The sequence below is a fragment of the Haemorhous mexicanus genome, chromosome 6 (assembly GCF_027477595.1).
Source record: "Haemorhous mexicanus isolate bHaeMex1 chromosome 6, bHaeMex1.pri, whole genome shotgun sequence".
Taxonomy (NCBI): Eukaryota; Metazoa; Chordata; class Aves; order Passeriformes; family Fringillidae; genus Haemorhous; species Haemorhous mexicanus.
In genome coordinates this window covers 26,673,986-26,689,958 of record NC_082346.1, presented here as the reverse complement: position 1 = coordinate 26,689,958, position 15,973 = coordinate 26,673,986, and the positions used below count along the sequence as shown (strand labels likewise).

The 15,973-nt window shown below is 51.4% G+C and overlaps 1 protein-coding gene across 8 annotated transcripts in view; it reads left to right on the top strand.

Annotated features, from left to right (window-relative positions):
- The window catches only part of DGKZ (diacylglycerol kinase zeta), a 48,256-nt gene that overhangs the window by 23,291 nt on the left and 8,992 nt on the right, over positions 1–15,973 (top strand). For 6 of the 8 annotated variants that reach the window (XM_059849398.1, XM_059849400.1, XM_059849397.1 and 3 more), the window contains 21 exons: positions 295–390; positions 1,164–1,241; positions 1,566–1,622; positions 3,741–3,809; positions 4,222–4,293; positions 4,593–4,709; positions 4,802–4,873; positions 5,163–5,258; positions 5,531–5,613; positions 5,801–5,861; positions 6,266–6,379; positions 6,772–6,912; positions 7,427–7,505; positions 7,793–7,848; positions 8,904–8,966; positions 9,202–9,275; positions 9,387–9,498; positions 9,808–10,007; positions 10,303–10,403; positions 10,538–10,617; positions 11,986–12,055. In XM_059849398.1, the coding sequence (XP_059705381.1) occupies positions 295–390; positions 1,164–1,241; positions 1,566–1,622; positions 3,741–3,809; positions 4,222–4,293; positions 4,593–4,709; positions 4,802–4,873; positions 5,163–5,258; positions 5,531–5,613; positions 5,801–5,861; positions 6,266–6,379; positions 6,772–6,912; positions 7,427–7,505; positions 7,793–7,848; positions 8,904–8,966; positions 9,202–9,275; positions 9,387–9,498; positions 9,808–10,007; positions 10,303–10,403; positions 10,538–10,617; positions 11,986–12,055 (1,891 nt within the window). The remainder of the gene's footprint in view (positions 1–294; positions 391–1,163; positions 1,242–1,565; positions 1,623–3,740; positions 3,810–4,221; positions 4,294–4,592; positions 4,710–4,801; positions 4,874–5,162; positions 5,259–5,530; positions 5,614–5,800; positions 5,862–6,265; positions 6,380–6,771; positions 6,913–7,426; positions 7,506–7,792; positions 7,849–8,903; positions 8,967–9,201; positions 9,276–9,386; positions 9,499–9,807; positions 10,008–10,302; positions 10,404–10,537; positions 10,618–11,985; positions 12,056–15,973) is intronic. The other 2 variants (XM_059849399.1, XM_059849394.1) reach the window with 1 other exon arrangement.

The window sequence follows — 15,973 nt, the reverse complement described above, 5'->3', positions numbered from 1 at the left end:
GGGATGATGAAAACAGCTCCCCTGTGCAGGACACTACAAGTGGTTTGTAGGTCTTGGATTAGTTTCCTGGGGCCCTCTTGTTTACAACAGGTGGGCCATGGCAGCAGCTTTCTGAGGTTTCCTCTCTCCATATGTCCCTGGCTGTTGCATGCATCTTGTCTCTTGGCCTCCACCTAGCTCCAACCTCCCACCCCCAGCATTGTCCAGTATCTGGTCCCTTGCACAAAGTATTTTAGGGGCTCAGGTGCCTCTCTGGGGGTGCTGTCAGAGCTTGTGTTGTCTTGTGTGTTTCAGGAGGCTGCGGTCTATGGGGAGCACATCTGGTTTGAGACCAATGTCTCTGGGGACTTTTGCTACGTTGGGGAACAGAACTGCATGGCAAAGCTTCTGGTGAGTCACCTGGGGCAACAAACCTGGCTGTGCTGTCACTTTATGGGGAGACCGCAGAGGCCACACTACTGCTGCTGCTGCTGCTGCTGCTGGGGGACCTGCAGGGGTCTGGGGAGCTGCTGAAGCAGGGACTGTTTCCTCCTGCCTCTGCATACCCAAGGGCCTAGTCCCCTGTTTCTGCCAATGCTGGTTCTCAGTTTGCAATGGGAACCTGATGCAGGGCTGCTACTTGCCTGGAGGGTTCCAGAGAGAGGCTGTTGGTATTCCACACCCTTGAAAGGACAATCTGAATCCAAAACCTTTCAATAGAGGAGAAAAGCGAGCTCTGGAGACCCAGGTCTGTTGCCTCCTGCCTCTGCAGTCCTCCCTCCCAGTTTGTAGGCTCAGTCCTGCTCATGGTGCAGGACATGGAGCACTGATGCCACCCTCTGCCTGCCATTCTGCAGGTGCCTGCCACTGATACCACCCTGCAGGTGCCTCCCAGACCAGCTTCCATGGTGCTCTCAGTGTCGGAAAAAGACAAGGACTGCAGGACAGGACAATAGGGAAAGTACCTCCCTGCTCTGTACCAGGCTTGAGAACATCTGCTGTAGGCACATGCTTAGACCCCTTCACTAGATAGGAAGTCTTGGTTGTATCTAATGTTACAACAGGGCTTGTTCTGTATCCCAGTACATAAGAAGGAGGTATGATTGGAGGCTGAGCTTGCCAGGCTCTGAACACTGCATATTTTCATTCACTTTTTTTTTTTCTCCCCTTTTCTTACCCTTCAGCAAAAACCTCTCTCCAGGCGCAAGTGTGCAGCCTGCAAGATCGTAGTGCATACACCCTGCATCGAACAGCTGGAGAAAGTGAGTAGAGCTTGTTAAGCCCTCCCTGCAGCTCGCAAAACTGTAGCAGCCTTTTCTTGGGCAGTGAAATACAAGAAGATTGGGGAACTGCAATGTGTAATTGCAGAGAGGGGTCTTCTGAGGAGACAGTACCAAAATGAGGATCTAGTGATATGATTGGGAGCCCAGGCCCCATTTTGTTCAATAACCGAGACATGTGAGGGTTTTGTGGCGAGTACCAAACAACTCCAGAGGTTCTGAACCTTACTGTAGTGCAGTAAATTCCAGTAGATTTCCTTCAGGTATGATGGTTTTACTGGTTCCTCTCGTGTGTTCTTCCTACAGATAAATTTCCGCTGCAAGCCTTCCTTCAGGGAATCAGGATCCCGGAACATACGGGAGGTGAGAGATGTGCCTTGGACTCTGCCCACATCTGCATCTCCCATTTCCAGTTTGGTGGTAAAGACACCACATGCTGCCAGCGTGTTGCCCATCCCAGTGGAGGCATCGTGTTCCTTACTGCTCCAAGGGGGTGGTGCCATAAAAGGGATGTTTTTCTGCAAGGCAGCAGAACAGACTGAGTATGAAGAGTGAGGAGTTTGCAGGCAGCAGATGCAGAGCATCCGGTGGTTTGCATGTTCTGAATCTGCATGGGAGGAACCTACAGACAGTGTTTTTTGGGAGAAATTTTGCCCCTTGTGTTGGGTCCTCAGGCACATAGATGAGGCTGTGGCAAACAGCAGTCCCCAAGTCTCCTGCAATTTGGAAGGAAGCAGTATGGGCTCATTTCTGGCTTTATCACTCAGCTCTGACCTAGGTGCCACAGGTAGCAGTGGAAGTTGCCCACAGTAGTGGTATCAGACCCCTTCAGCCCATGTTGTAATGTACTGGGCATAAGCAGTAGCCTGGAACCTGTCTGCTGACCTGCACTGGTGGAAGCAGCTGTCAGCCTTCATGCTTCACCCTCCAGCCTGTGGAGCCAGTGTAGCCTGTGCAGTGCTCAGGAGTGGGTGTGGGTGGCTCAGTCATGGGTCATTTTGGTAACAGAGCTGCCCCCAGCACACTGTATTTGTACTGGCACAGCAGACCTAGTGGGAGAAGGTTGTTCAAACACAGGGCTGCCTGCTTTGAAATGCTGGCATGGCATCGTAACAGGAAGCTTTCAGCATCACTTTAAACCTTCCTTTCTTGCTTTGTTTTTCTTTCTGTGCCTCCTTCCCATATTGCTCTTAATCTAGCTCCCTTATTTGTGCTTTACTTACCTTTCGGGCTCTGCTAACAGCTTGCTACCTCTGCTCAATTGTCTGTCTCTATTTTTCTTCTCTCCAGCCTCTACAAATCTTTTCTCCCTCCCCTTTCTTGCTTTTTCTTTTTTCTCACAAATTCTCCATCCTGTCTTTCTAATGCTTCTCAGTTCCTCCAAGGCCTCTTCCTTCCTGTTTCCCTAAAAAGATGCTCTTCTGGCCCTTGTGGTGCCAGGGATCTCCTTCAGGGTCAGCCCTTTCCCTAGATGTGCCTGCTTGGACCCAGAGCTGGCTCAAGGCATAGCCCTCCTTCTGCTCCTACTGGATTAATATCCACTAAAGCCAACAAGACTCTTCATCCCCTCTTGTGTACTGCACTCGGAGGAGGCAACACTGGAGCTGACCCCAACCTCCTGCCAGTTTCAGTCTCTCATCATCACGATCCCAAAAGCTGTCAGGAGCAGGATGGTGGGGGCTGTCATGCCAGCCTGTGAACTCGCACTCCCTTTCTCTTTTTGCTTCTCTCTCTGCAGTGCTGTTCCCAGTCCAGGGCTGGAAGAATAGGATGGGATTTAGGACAAGTGGTACTTCATTACAAAACTTCTAAATCCCTCACAATCACTTCTGCAAGTGCCAGCCCTGAACCCACTGTGAGCCTGCAGGCAGAGCAGAGGTGCCGGCGAGCAGCCTTGCTGCCCACGCTGGCACTGAAGCGAGCTCAGGATTGGCCTGGGGAAAGAGCAGGGGGAAGTGAGTGTGGAGGGCTTTGGGGCTGCCACTCTTCTCAAGGAATGTGGAGTGTGGAGGTTCACTGCTTAGCTGCAAGCACTTTCATCTTCTTCCTGTGGGCACGAACTGTGCCTCTCCAGGGATGTTCATGCCTTCCACCAGCACATTTTTCACCTGGCACTAGGGGCATCTGGGCAGAGATGTTAAGGGACAGAGATGTGCTACTGCTTACCCACTCTCCATTGGATCTGCTTTGTGATTCTCAGTCTTCAGTTTCCCTGTCCTCCTTCCTATTTCTTCTGGTTTTAATTCCCTTTTCTTGGAGCATCTTAATTTGGCCTCTTGTCCCCTGACTCTTTGGCTTTGCCTTCTCTCAGTGGGTGGAGGGCTGGTCCCTATGAGCAGTGGTTTTGCTGCAAGAGCAGAGGTTGGCTGGCCTGTGTCCATTTCTTCTCCCTGTTCCTGTGTTCCCTCATGCACTGGGCCCTTCACTTCTTTTTTTTTTTTTTTTTTTTTTTCAATTTTCTTTTTTTTCTTTTCCGTTTAGCCCATTGTTGTCCGACATCACTGGGTGCACCGGAGGCGGCAGGAAGGGAAATGCCGGCAGTGTGGCAAGGTGAGAGGGCATCTTGGACATTTTTCTCAGCCTGAAGGAAACCTAAGGTCAAGCCAGAGACATGAACAGGGCTTGGAACCGGGGACATCCCACCATTCTTGTTTGGCAGCAAAACCAAGACATGTGCCTGCTTTCCTCAGTGAAGCACTATTTAACTGCTTCCCACATAGAGTAGTTCTTCCCCTGGGTCCAACTAATCCCGAAAGAGACTGTCTTCCTGACATGCTTTCCATAAGCAATAAGGACACCCCTACAGAGCACAGTGGCCTCCCTGGTGCTGTTGTTGTGGTTGGGACTGTCTGACAGGATCTGGAGGGCTCCAGCTGCAGGCATGCTCTCTTTGTTAATGTCTCTTACTGGATGGTGGGACACTGCAGGGAGTTCCCTAAGCCTCTTGTCCTTTCTTCCATAGGGTTTTCAGCAGAAGTTTGCCTTCCACAGCAAAGAGATTGTAGCCATCAGCTGTTCCTGGTGCAAACAAGCGGTGAGCACAGCCCCCCTGACTGCCTTACCAGTCGGTTCTGCACTAATGACCTCTGCTTTCTGCTGGAACTCCCCGAGCTGCTGCTCGCAGCCTGCTCCCCCTGCTGGGAGAGGCTGTACTGTCATATCTGCCCGCTCCTTTGGGAAACTTTTTTTCTTCATTGCCTTCCCGTTACAAAATTCCTGCATGGTTTCATCCAGCACTCCCTGCATTGGCATAGGGAACCTGAGAGGAGGAGATTAAGGCTGTGCCCAGCAAACTGAGCAGCTGAATTTTCTCTTTGTCTTCTCCTTGGCCAGTATCACAGCAAAGTATCGTGTTTCATGCTGCAACACATTGAAGAGCCCTGCTCACTCGGGGCTCACGCTGCTGTCGTCGTTCCTCCCACCTGGATACTGCGGGTCCGGCGGCCCCAGGTAAGTCACTTCAGCTCTTGGGGCTCTTTCACAGTTACCACTTGCCCAGTGGCTCCTCACAGAGTTTTTGTGTTTGTTCCTTTTCTCTCTAGAATCCACTGAAATCTAGTAAGAAGAAGAAGAGGACATCATTCAAGCGGAAATCCAGCAAAAAGGGGGCTGAGGTAAGATATGAGGGGACTGGGAATGACCTTGTCTTGGAAGGGTAGAGGGACTAAACAGTGAGGAGCAAGGCTGAGAATAAAAGTGCTTTTCTGGGTCTGTACTGATGTTAAGGAGGTTGAGCTGGAGGGAGTGTACCTGCTGGCAGGGTATATCCCAGGTACAAAGTTTATGGGGTGGCTTGGATGTTTTCTTCCTCCTGCTTCTGACCTGCATGGTGTTAGGGCTCAGCTGGAGGTGGCAGTTTGCGTTTCCTCAGCTTTGTTAAAGGATCTATGGTATCTCTTGCAGGAGGGGAGGTGGAAGCCCTTTGTCATCAAGCCCATGCCAGCTCCTCTCATGAAGCCCTTGCTGGTGTTTGTGAACCCCAAGAGTGGTGGGAATCAGGTATGGCCTTGTCTGGTGTGTCTAAGAAGACATCTCTTTGAGGGCATTGCCATTTGAGTGCTGAGCTCTCATCACAGTTTTGGTGATGCTTCAGCTGCACAAGAAGCCACAATGCTAGTTTGCTGCCCAGCAGTTCCTACCTCGGCCAGACTTTGCCTGTGTCCCGTCCAGAATGGTGTTGTTTTAGCCTGTCCCCAGGCAGGGCCAGATGCCTCCTTCTGCTGTCCACTGGGAACTTGCTATTACCTGAAGTCTTTTTTTTCTCCCCATAGGGAGCCAAGATCATCCAATCCTTTATGTGGTATCTCAACCCACGGCAGGTTTTCGACCTCAGCCAGGGTGGACCCAAGGAGGCGTGAGTACTGATGGGGCAGCACCTTTCTCTCCCCCATCCATGTCCCAGGAATCTTCCCGAGAGCTCTTCCCCTAGTTCATAGAGGGAGACATGGATGTGGCTTTGTGAATGCCAACGGCTCTGTGAGGCAGCCGCTGTGTAACACCTTCAGTAACTGTCCCCTCCTCAACCTCCCTGTTCCCCACAGGCTGGAGCTGTACCGCAAAGTCCACAACCTCCGGATCCTGGCGTGCGGGGGAGACGGCACGGTGAGTCTCCAGCCCCTCCATCCCCTGGTGCCCCTTTGCCCAAGCCTTTCCAGTGTGGACAGCAGCCCTCCTTGTTGTAAACCAGAGCAGGGCAAACTGGGCACACTGCATCCATGGTACAGCTGGTAGCTTAGATGCTGTGGGTCCCCTCATGCACTGTTCCATGGAGTGCTAGTCTAACATGTCTGGATTTGTAGCCCTTTTGAGGGCCAGTGTCCTCACTGGGGTTACTGGTATCTCCTGCAGCACCTGGTTAGAGCATTAAAGACTGTGAATAGCCTCAGTTTTGGCTAAGGAGACCCCATCTCTGCCCCTCTGCCATTGCTAGTGCTCCAAGTCACATCTGCCTGCCTGCTGGTCCCTGAGATAACTAATGGTTTCTTTGCACTCTCTTGCTTGAGCAGGTGGGCTGGATACTCTCCATTCTGGACCAGTTACGCATCAACCCACCTCCTCCTGTGGCCATCCTACCTTTGGGGACAGGGAACGACTTGGCCAGAACACTGAACTGGGGTGGGGTAAGTGATGGGCACAAGAACCTACTGCTGACAGAGCAGGGCTGAGTGCTTCAATCCTTGTTTCAGACATATGGTTGGAGATTTGCATGGGCTCATGTTTCAACTTCCTGTAAATACAGACCAACAAATAAGTGCAATTTGAATGCTGCTGTTCTTCTGACATTTGAATGGTTCTGCATTAGGTTATACAAAAGCGATTGCTTTTTCAAACTTTGGAAAATTTTTAGAAGGAAGATGTATTGTTTTAAATTTCAAGTCCCATTTTGTTGTGCATTCAAGTAGAGTTGATCTCTTCTACATCTTTTACTCTGAGATGCCTTACCAAAGCCTGCTGTCTGGGGTATCTCTCTGGGAGGCAGGCACGAGACTCCCCAAGTCCTTCTCTTCACCAGGGTTACACCGATGAGCCTCTGTCCAAGATCCTGTCGCACGTAGAAGATGGGAACATAGTACAGCTCGATCGCTGGAACCTCCATGTGGAGCCAAACCCTGACACAAACCCTGAGGAAAAGGATGAGGCAGCTGCTGACAAGGTGGGACACCTCCTCTCCATGTCTGTTCCCTGTGCTAGAGGTCTGCATTCTCTCTTCTGCCATTGGTCGGGCAGTCTCAGCACTTGGGGCTATGTTCTTGGGTTGGTGTTTCCCTCTCACTCCTCCAATTCCACCGTTCTGTTCATGGCTCTGAGCCACAGCACTCTTGCTGTGTATATAGAGTTCATAACTAAATGCCTACCAAAGTTTTTTAGCCATAACTTGCAACAGGTATAAGCCCAGTCTTCTGTGAGACTGTTTTCTTTAACAGAAACATGGGTGATTGCAGAAACCTCAGACAGCAGAGTGTGTCCCCTCGGACCGTTTCCCTTACCCCTAGGAGCCAGGAATTAATCCATCATCTCAGGCTGGTGACCTCTGTATTTTCCTAGGGAAAAGGCAAGCAAGGTCCCTCAGCCTCATGAGCACTGTAATGGCTCTGCTGTAACCTGACCTCATCTGTGCCATGGGCACATGCTGGCAGCCTCATCCTTATTTCTCCTTTCCATTTCAGCTCCCTTTGGATGTCTTTAATAACTACTTCAGCCTTGGCTTTGACGCACGGGTGACGCTGGAGTTCCACGAATCTCGAGGTACAGGGCAGTGGCAGGACTTGGTCGGGGTCTCTGGGATGAGCCTGTTCTTGTTTGTGAGTTCCTCAGGAAAGGGAATAAGAGAACTGCTTCAGGGACAGAGCTGGAGGTGAAACATGAGGAGCAAGTCCAAGCTGCAAAGGGGGAAGAGGGGTGCCTGCACAGGAAAGAAGCTGGGGGCAGACCCCTGGTTGAGGCTGGCTGGAGAGCTGTGTCTGAGGAGAGCTGGCAAGTGAAATATTTCCATGTGTAGGCCAGTGACCTGGACTTTTTTCTCCTTTCCCTAGAGGCCAACCCAGAGAAGTTCAACAGCCGGTTTCGGAATAAAATGTTCTATGCTGGGGTGAGTGTGTGGGGGATATCTGAGCCTGTCGTCATAGCAGCCTTAATGTCAGCTGCAGCACAGGCATGGACCTGCCTCTTGCCTGCACCCTAAATTCGCCCATTTAAGCTGCATGGACCTTCACATGCACCCATGTGCATGTGAAGCTAAGCCCCCCAGCCTGAAGCTGGAAAGTTGCTGGAGAAATGCTGCAGTGCTGGGAGTCACAGCTCCCCTTTTTCTGTGAGTGCTGCTGGCAGTACAGCTTGCTCCGTGGCCTGCAGAACAGTTGCTGTATTGATCTCCTGCCACTATTGTTCTTGATCTCAAGCTCACGGGTGGTCACCCAGGCAGGACCTCCCTGGAGCTGTGGGAAGGCAGACTGTCCCCCCCTGCAGAGGAAAAGGAAGCCTTTCCATAGTCTGCGCACTACTTTGGTCTTTTATTATATACCTTGGACCAATTAGAGCTTCCTGGCTAATTACACCACCCTCCTGTGTCTCACCTCTAGAGCTTTGCATCTCAGTATCATCTTTGTTCCTCTGTCTCCCCATGCTCAATATACTTTTTAGCCATGTGTCTGGTGACTGGTATTCAAGCAGTACTAAAGGCCAAGTGCTGCTCTGTGCCATCTCACATCTGTCCTGTTTGTGTCTCTTTTGCTGTCTGCACAGTTAAACCCAAAGGGGACCCATGCTGTCCCTCTTGGAATCTCTAGATGGGGTCACTTCAGCTCTGTTTGGTGGTACTTCATCTCAGCTTGAGACTGAATTTGTCCCTTGTTACTTGATTCTCACTGGAGGAGATTTGTCAGCTCTTCCCTAAGGTCAGGACTGGGCTGGCAAGGGAATGCTAGAGCATGTTACTGAAGGTGCCTCAAGGTTTTTGGTAGGCAAAATAGCGCGATGAATGGATCAGGTTGTTTTGGAGGAGGACTTCTGACAGTGGATGAAAAGGGGGTTCGCAGGTTTGAGGAGCTGAGGTCTGTGTCAGGTCAGTGGCAGGCTGAGTTGAAGGTTCCTGGCTGCCCATTCTGGTGAACACCTGGGCACTAACTCTGTCTCTTACCTTGGCAGACGGCTTTCTCCGACTTCCTCACCGGGAGCTCCAAAGACTTGGCGAAGCATGTCAGGCTGGTTGTGAGTGTGCTGGGGTCCTCTGGTCCAGGGAGGGGGTGAGCTGTGGAGGTGTGAGGAATGTCCCTTGGCACACTAAGTATGTCAGGGCTGGGGAGTTTCCTGGGAGCATCAGCTTCCTCTGACTTGGAGAACATTCCCTGTAGGGAGCAGAGGAGGGAGGCCATTTCTGCCTAAGTGGGTAGGATGGACCAGGCTCCCCCTTACAGCAGCCTGAACACCCCTGTGTTTTCTCTAGTGTGATGGGATAGACCTGACCTCCAAGATTCAGGACCTGAAGCCCCAGTGCCTGGTCTTCCTTAATATCCCAAGGTGAGCACTCCCAGGACCTGTCTTCATACGCTGGGCTTTTCATACCTGTGCTGTAGATCCCTGCCTGGGTTTGGGGTGCCAGTCCAGGCATTTCTTCTTGTCCTTTTACAGGTACTGTGCAGGCACCATGCCCTGGGGCAACCCTGGGGAGCACCATGACTTTGAGCCCCAGCGCCATGATGATGGTTGCATTGAAGTTATTGGCTTCACCATGACATCACTGGTGAGTTAGTGCTGTTGCCAGTTGTAGGTAGCAACCAGGGGAATGAATGGTCCCACTGACCAGGTGTCAGCCAGCCCACAGCTCTACAGATCCTCTCTGGAGGAGTTGTGGTGCTGGCCTATATGACAGTGTCTGCTCTCTAAGATTTAGGTGAGGTGCTGTCGTGCCCTGATCTCTATGAGTCCCTTCTCACTGAGAATACCTGAGACCCTCAGAACCTGGTTCACTTGTAACATCCAGATGACAATGGATGTTCCCCTCATCCACGTCTCAGTCCATGTTCTGCTCTCACTCTGGACCCTTTCACAGGCTGCCTTGCAAGTCGGTGGCCATGGGGAGCGGCTCTGTCAGTGCCGGCAGGTGGTTCTCACCACATCCAAGGCCATCCCCATGCAGGTAGATGGAGAGCCCTGCAAGCTGGCAGCTTCCTGCATCCACATCTCTCTGCGCAACCAAGCCAACATGGTGCAGAAGACCAAGCGGCGCAACTCCATGCCTCTGCTCAATGAGTAGGTTCCTCGGATTGATCTGCCACCTCCTCTCTAAGGAAGGATGGTTAACAGGGAAAGGGATGGGACTGATCCGTGACTGGCAGAGGCATTTCAGTCCTGTCTTGGGTAGGGTCTGGGAAGGGATCGGATCACAGAAGTAAGACCAGCTCCTGATGCTGGAGAAGCTGCTGGTGCCAAGCTCCCCACCCCAGTCTGTACAATACTCTTGCCTGTTTGGAGGGATTAGGGGAGTAAGGAGAAAGCAGGGAGTCACTTTCTGATATCTTCCTTTTTCCTTGCCCCCTGCACACAGCCAGCAGCCAGTGCCCGAGCGGCTGCGGATCCGGGTGAGCCGCATCAGCATGCGCGACTATGAGGCACTGAACTATGACAAGGAAAAGCTCAAGGAAGCCTGTGAGTGACCAGCTGAGTGACCAGAGGGTGGGAGCTGCAGTCCCCAAGTCTGGCAAAGACTGTAGCTAAACTGTGAGGTGTTGGGAATGGGGCATGGGCTGATCCCTGAGTTGAGCCTGTGCCCTGTCCTGCAGCTGTGCCACTGGGGATCATCGTGGTTCCAGGAGACAGTGACCTGGAGTTGTGCCGGACCCAGATTGAGAAGCTGCAGGAGGTGAGTCTGCATGAAAAGTAGTCATGGCTTAATACTGAGGATGAAGGGACTCAGGGAAAGGATTTCTAAGCCATCTTGACCTGCACACACCACCACACGCACTCTTGCTTTAGGTCACGCTTAGAGGTCACGGTTTGCCTTCACCATGTGGTGGGGGCGGGGTCCCAAGCTGGCTGCCTTGTTACTCCCTGCTGTCTGGCAGCTTCTTTTTCAGCATTGCTCTTCTGACTCTTCTCCAAGCCCAGAAAGTGACTCTGAAAAACTACAGGGCAGTATAAAAAGCCAGCACACATCCTGTGGGGGCCTATAACCATTCAACCCTTCACAGGCTCTGTGTTTCCTGTCTCAGCTCTGCCTTCTCCAGGTGCCTGGATTAGGTTTATAACCCCTCCCACTCTTCTCCTTTGTAAGCACTAATTTCTGTATCCTTGCCAATGTACTAGCATGTGTCTGTGACCTGTACACAGACTGTGTTACTCTTGCTCCTGGTGAACAATGCCTTCTAAGCCCATAGTGTGGCTTCTGGTATTGCACAGAAGATTGAAGGGACCTTTCTTAGTCTGCTGTTAGCTGGCTCTTGTGCCTGTGGGAATCCCATCCATTGTATGTGTAGAGTCCCTAAGAGCTGAGTTGCAGAGCTGCTGGCCTGGACTGGCACTCTGGCATCTGCCTGTTGCTGTGCCTGCTCTGTATGCGTGTCCCTTGCCCACTTTGTGCCCCAGGCACTGGTGAGGACACACAGGCAGGCACATGGCTAGCAGCTCCTGGGTTCACAGGATAGTGCTCTCCTGCTGTATCAGCGTGGTAGACAGATGGCCCTGCAATCTTCTGCACCTTTAAAACTCTGGCTGGTGTTCCTTGGTCACCTCATGGTTTACCTCTTCTCGCTCCTTGGGCAAGCTTCTTCCAATCTTAAAGCCAGGCAAGGAGCAGGTACCTTGGCCAGACAGTGTGTAAAGCCAGATATGGCAGCACATCAAGCAACTCCAGTGGGATGAGAGGGGGACTGGGGGGCTGCCCAGACACAGGCTGTAACAGGACACCTTGCTTTTCTGCAGGATTTCCCTGCACAGCCCTCTGCTTTAGAGCGCCTGTTCTTCCAGGTGTGTATGGCCTCTCTCTGTCCTCTGGGCCCATCTGTCATGTCCACTGTGCCAGTGTTAGGGGCGCGTCTTGTGACACCGCTCTACAGTCAGCTCCAGTCTGTCCCATGGTGCTCCCTGTTGCAGTGTGCTGTGCCTGTGTTCAGTTTCATCCAAGTACCTGTGGTCCTCTGTGTCTGCAGGGACCTCCCAAAGCAGGAGCAATGCTCTGAAGAGAGATGAAGAGACCATAAGCTATGTCTTTATCCTCTCTTTTATTATGCAGGAGGGAGATGGAGCCACGCCGAAGACACTGTCATTCCAGAAGCTGTCACCCAAGTGGTGCTTCCTGGACTGTGAGTATCACCCTCCACTAGGAGCATTGACTGGGTCTGATGATGTGCTGGCAAGGTCCTTTTTTCTGCTAGCTCAATGGAGGTAGGGGATGTAGATCCACATGGCTGCAAAGATCCAAGGGTTATCGATGCCTTAGAAACCACAGAAGCACTTGAGAATTAGGGCACAGGAATTAAGCTCCTATGCCCGAAAAAGTGGAGGAATCAGTAGCCCAACTGAAGCGCGTCAACACCAATGCATGCAGCATGGGCTACAAACAGGAGGAGCCAAAAGATATGGCAGAGCAAGAAAACTATGACGTAGTTGCCGTTACAGAGACATGGTGGCATAAGTCACACAACTGGGGTGCTGCAGTGCATGGCTATAAACTCTTCAGAAGGGACAGGCAAGGAAGGAGACCAAGCTGATTTCTTCCTATGTCAAGATGACTTGCTCAGTGGATGAGTGAAAAGTTGTGGATGTTGGCCACCTGATCTTCAGTAAAACGTTTGACGCTGTTTCCCACAGCATTCTCCTGGGGAAACTGGTTGCTCGTGGCTCTCATGAGTGTGCTGTTCACTGGCTAGAAAACCAGCTGGATGGCTGGGCCCAGAGAATGGTGGTGCCTGGAGTTACATCCAGCTGATAGCCGGTCACCAGTGGTGATCCCAGGGCTCAGTATCAGTCCTAGTCCCATTTATTGTCTTTATCAGTCTGGATGAGGAGATCAAGCACACCTCAGTCACTTGCAGACAAGTTGGGTGGGAGTGCTGATCTGCAGGAGGGCAGGAAGGCTCTGCAGAGGAATCTGAACAGGCTGGATCAGGGGCCAAGGCCAATTGCAGGAGGTTCAAAAAAGTAAATGTCTTGCCTTTGGGTCACAATCACCCTGTGCAGTGCTGCAGGCTGGAGGAATGGGGGCTGGAAAGCTGCCCAGCAGAGAAGGACCTGGAGGTGCTTGTCGATGGCAGCTGAACATGATTCAGTGTGTGTGTCTGTCAGGATCCAATTACTCAGGTTCTTAGGAATGCCCCTGCCCAAATTAAGGTGAAAATGAGACCATACGTCAGTGACAATAGTATGGGTTTTATTTGACTGTAAATATGAGAGAGAAATAGAAAATAGATGGGGGACAGAAAGAGAGTAACAGGGACAAAATAAGAAAAATATCACCACTCCATGGATCCTCTCCAGCTGGTCTTCTTGGTGGTGAAGTTCCCCTTGAAAAGTCTAGAATCTGATGGGTTAATATACACTCAGGCCATGTAGGAAAATCCAAGCACCTCCCTGGGGTTGGGGGGGGAGTTTGCCATTGTCTCTTCCACATTTGTTGCATTACGTGCAGTCCTGTGTGCAAGGCCTCACGAATGACTATGGGGGCACTTTGGGGGGCCTTTGATGGATTAATGCACCCCCTCAGCTGCCCCTCATGTGAATGTCCCATGGATGTCACCTTCCCAGGGTTGGGGGTTCCATAGCCAGTTTGTGCAAGGGAGGATGGGTTCACAGCCCCTGAGCAGAGGTTACAACGCACCAAAACTTCCTCCCCCCACCTCGACTGGGGGGGAAATCTGTGCAAACCTCCTCCCAGCAAATGAGTCTGTTTACTATGGTCTCCCCCACCCTAAAGCAAGCCAAAGATGATTCTTAGCATGACTGCTGGGTTTGGCTCACATTCTTGTCCTTGTTTACTTGTTTGTTTCAGGTGATTGAAGAATGGGTTTTCCCTTTATTTGATCTCAGCAGTTTAACTTTCAGTCCAAAGTCCCAGTCAGGTATCTTCAGGGATGCTTCTTTGGTTGTACCTTCTTTATACAGTTTTTATACAGTTATAATGAGTAAAACTGTATATCAGTAAAGTTGAGGCATGAACTATTTCAGTCTCGGACAGTGTCCAGGTGGCCAAGAAGGCCAATGGCCTCCTGGCCTGGATCAAGAAAAGTGTAGCCGTCAGGACCAGGGCAGTGATTGTTTCCCTGTACTCAGCCCTGGTGAGGCCACACCTGGAATCCTGCATCCATCTTTGGGCCCCTCACTGCAAGAAGGACATTGAGGTGCTGGAGCATGTGCAGAGGAGGACTGTGGAGCTGGTGAAGACTCTGGAGCACAAGTCTTAGGAGGTATAGCTGAGGAAGCTGGGGTTGGTTAGCTTGGAGAAAAGGAGGCTAAGGGGAGACTTTATCACTATCTGTCCCTGTAGGACACGAAAGAACACAAGCGCACACCACTGCTCTCAAGGTGAAGAAAAAAGGAACATAATTTTCTGACTCCAACATTTACAGTTTTCTAAAAGTGAAAGTGATTGGAGGGTGACAGTGCCACCTCTCCAATGACACTGGACAAACCAACAGTCCATCAAATTTCTCCTCCTCCATAAAAGAATGCAAAACAATGAATTATTTACAGAAAGTGTGTGAGAAAGTTTGTTTCAAGAATGTAAACATCAGAAGGCTTAGAAAATCTTAAAAAATTAGGGCAACACTCTCTACAACTGCTTGGAAGGAGATTGTGTCAAATTGTGTTGGTCTCTTCTCCCAGGTAGCAAGCAAGAGGATGAAGGGAAATTAATGACCTCAAGTTGCATCAGGGAGGCTTTTTTTCCTCACTGAAAGGGGGATCAAGCATTGGAACAGGCTGCCCAGGGAAGCGGATGAGACCCCCTCCCTAAATATACTTAAAGGATGTGTAGATGTGGCACTTAGGAATGTGGCTTAGTGGTGGACTTGGCCATTGGTTTAATGGTTGGACTCAAGGGTCTTTTCCAACCTAAGCAATTTTTTTTATCATTCTGTGGTTCTTTGAATTTGGGGGGTGAGAGAACAGACCTTCAGTCACAAGCGAAAGGGAACCATTGAGGCTTGGGGCTCACGGATGCTGGGGTCTTTAGGGCTGAGCACAGCAGTGCTTTCCCCTAGGCTGCGTGTCTGGCTGCTGACCCGGAGCGGAGCAAGGGGAGTCTGTGGTTCTCTTGCCTCTGGAGCTGAAGGCAGCTTGGTGGCGTGTGTGTCACTGCGGGGCTGCTGGGGATGCTCTCCTGTGTTGTGCAGGCAGGGGGCCCCCCTGCTCCAGCATGCCCGGAGCCGGGCTCACCTGAGCATAGCAGTGTTATGGGAGAGCAGCCTCCCTGCTGGGCTCCAGCTGCTGCTTCTCCCCTGCCTGAAAGTAGCTTTCTCTTCTCCCTTTGCCTTCTCTGACCAAGAACCTCCCTCTGTACCTGGAAGCTGGCTGAGTGAAATGCCCATTGGTAGCATTTCATCACTCTGATATCCCAGCAAGCAGCATGTATACCACAGCAGAGCACAGCCATAGGTTGCAAAGTGTGCCTGGGAAGCCTCATGCTAGACAGAGAGGGTGCAGCTTCTCCCTTCAAGGTTCTAGCCCTATGTATGGTGTTGCTGGTGATGCTGCTCCCCTGTTTCACTACCAGGACTGCTGTACCAGGGCCACTTTCCCTTCTGCCAGTCTCTCAGCAGCAGGTTCTGGGCTCAGGAAAATGTGTCAGGAAAGGGACTAGAGTCTCACTCAACACAGCACAGGTTCGTTCAAGTGGCTGAATTATAGGCCTTGAACGGTAGCTCCCTGGATGCAAATATCCAGGATAAACATGGCCCTTTCGCTCCTCTCACCTGCTCCAGCACCCCCACTCTGTTTGCAGAGAGCATTCCTTGGGTCTGCAAGGATCCCACTGCAGCAACCTCTCCTGGACTGGCACCAGCAGCCTGTCAGGATATTGGGGAAATGCTGCCCTGCATAGGAATACAGCTGTCCTGGCACTGTGCTTTTACTTGTCCTGGTCTCCCTTGGTGATGCCCTAAATCCATAACCCCTCCCTGCTCTCCTGGGGTGGTGGCCATGTGTGTCTGGCTCCAGCATAGCCACTTGCTCTGTTGGTGCTCCTCTCTCTCTGTGGTGATCTCTTCTCTAAGGAAGAGGAATGC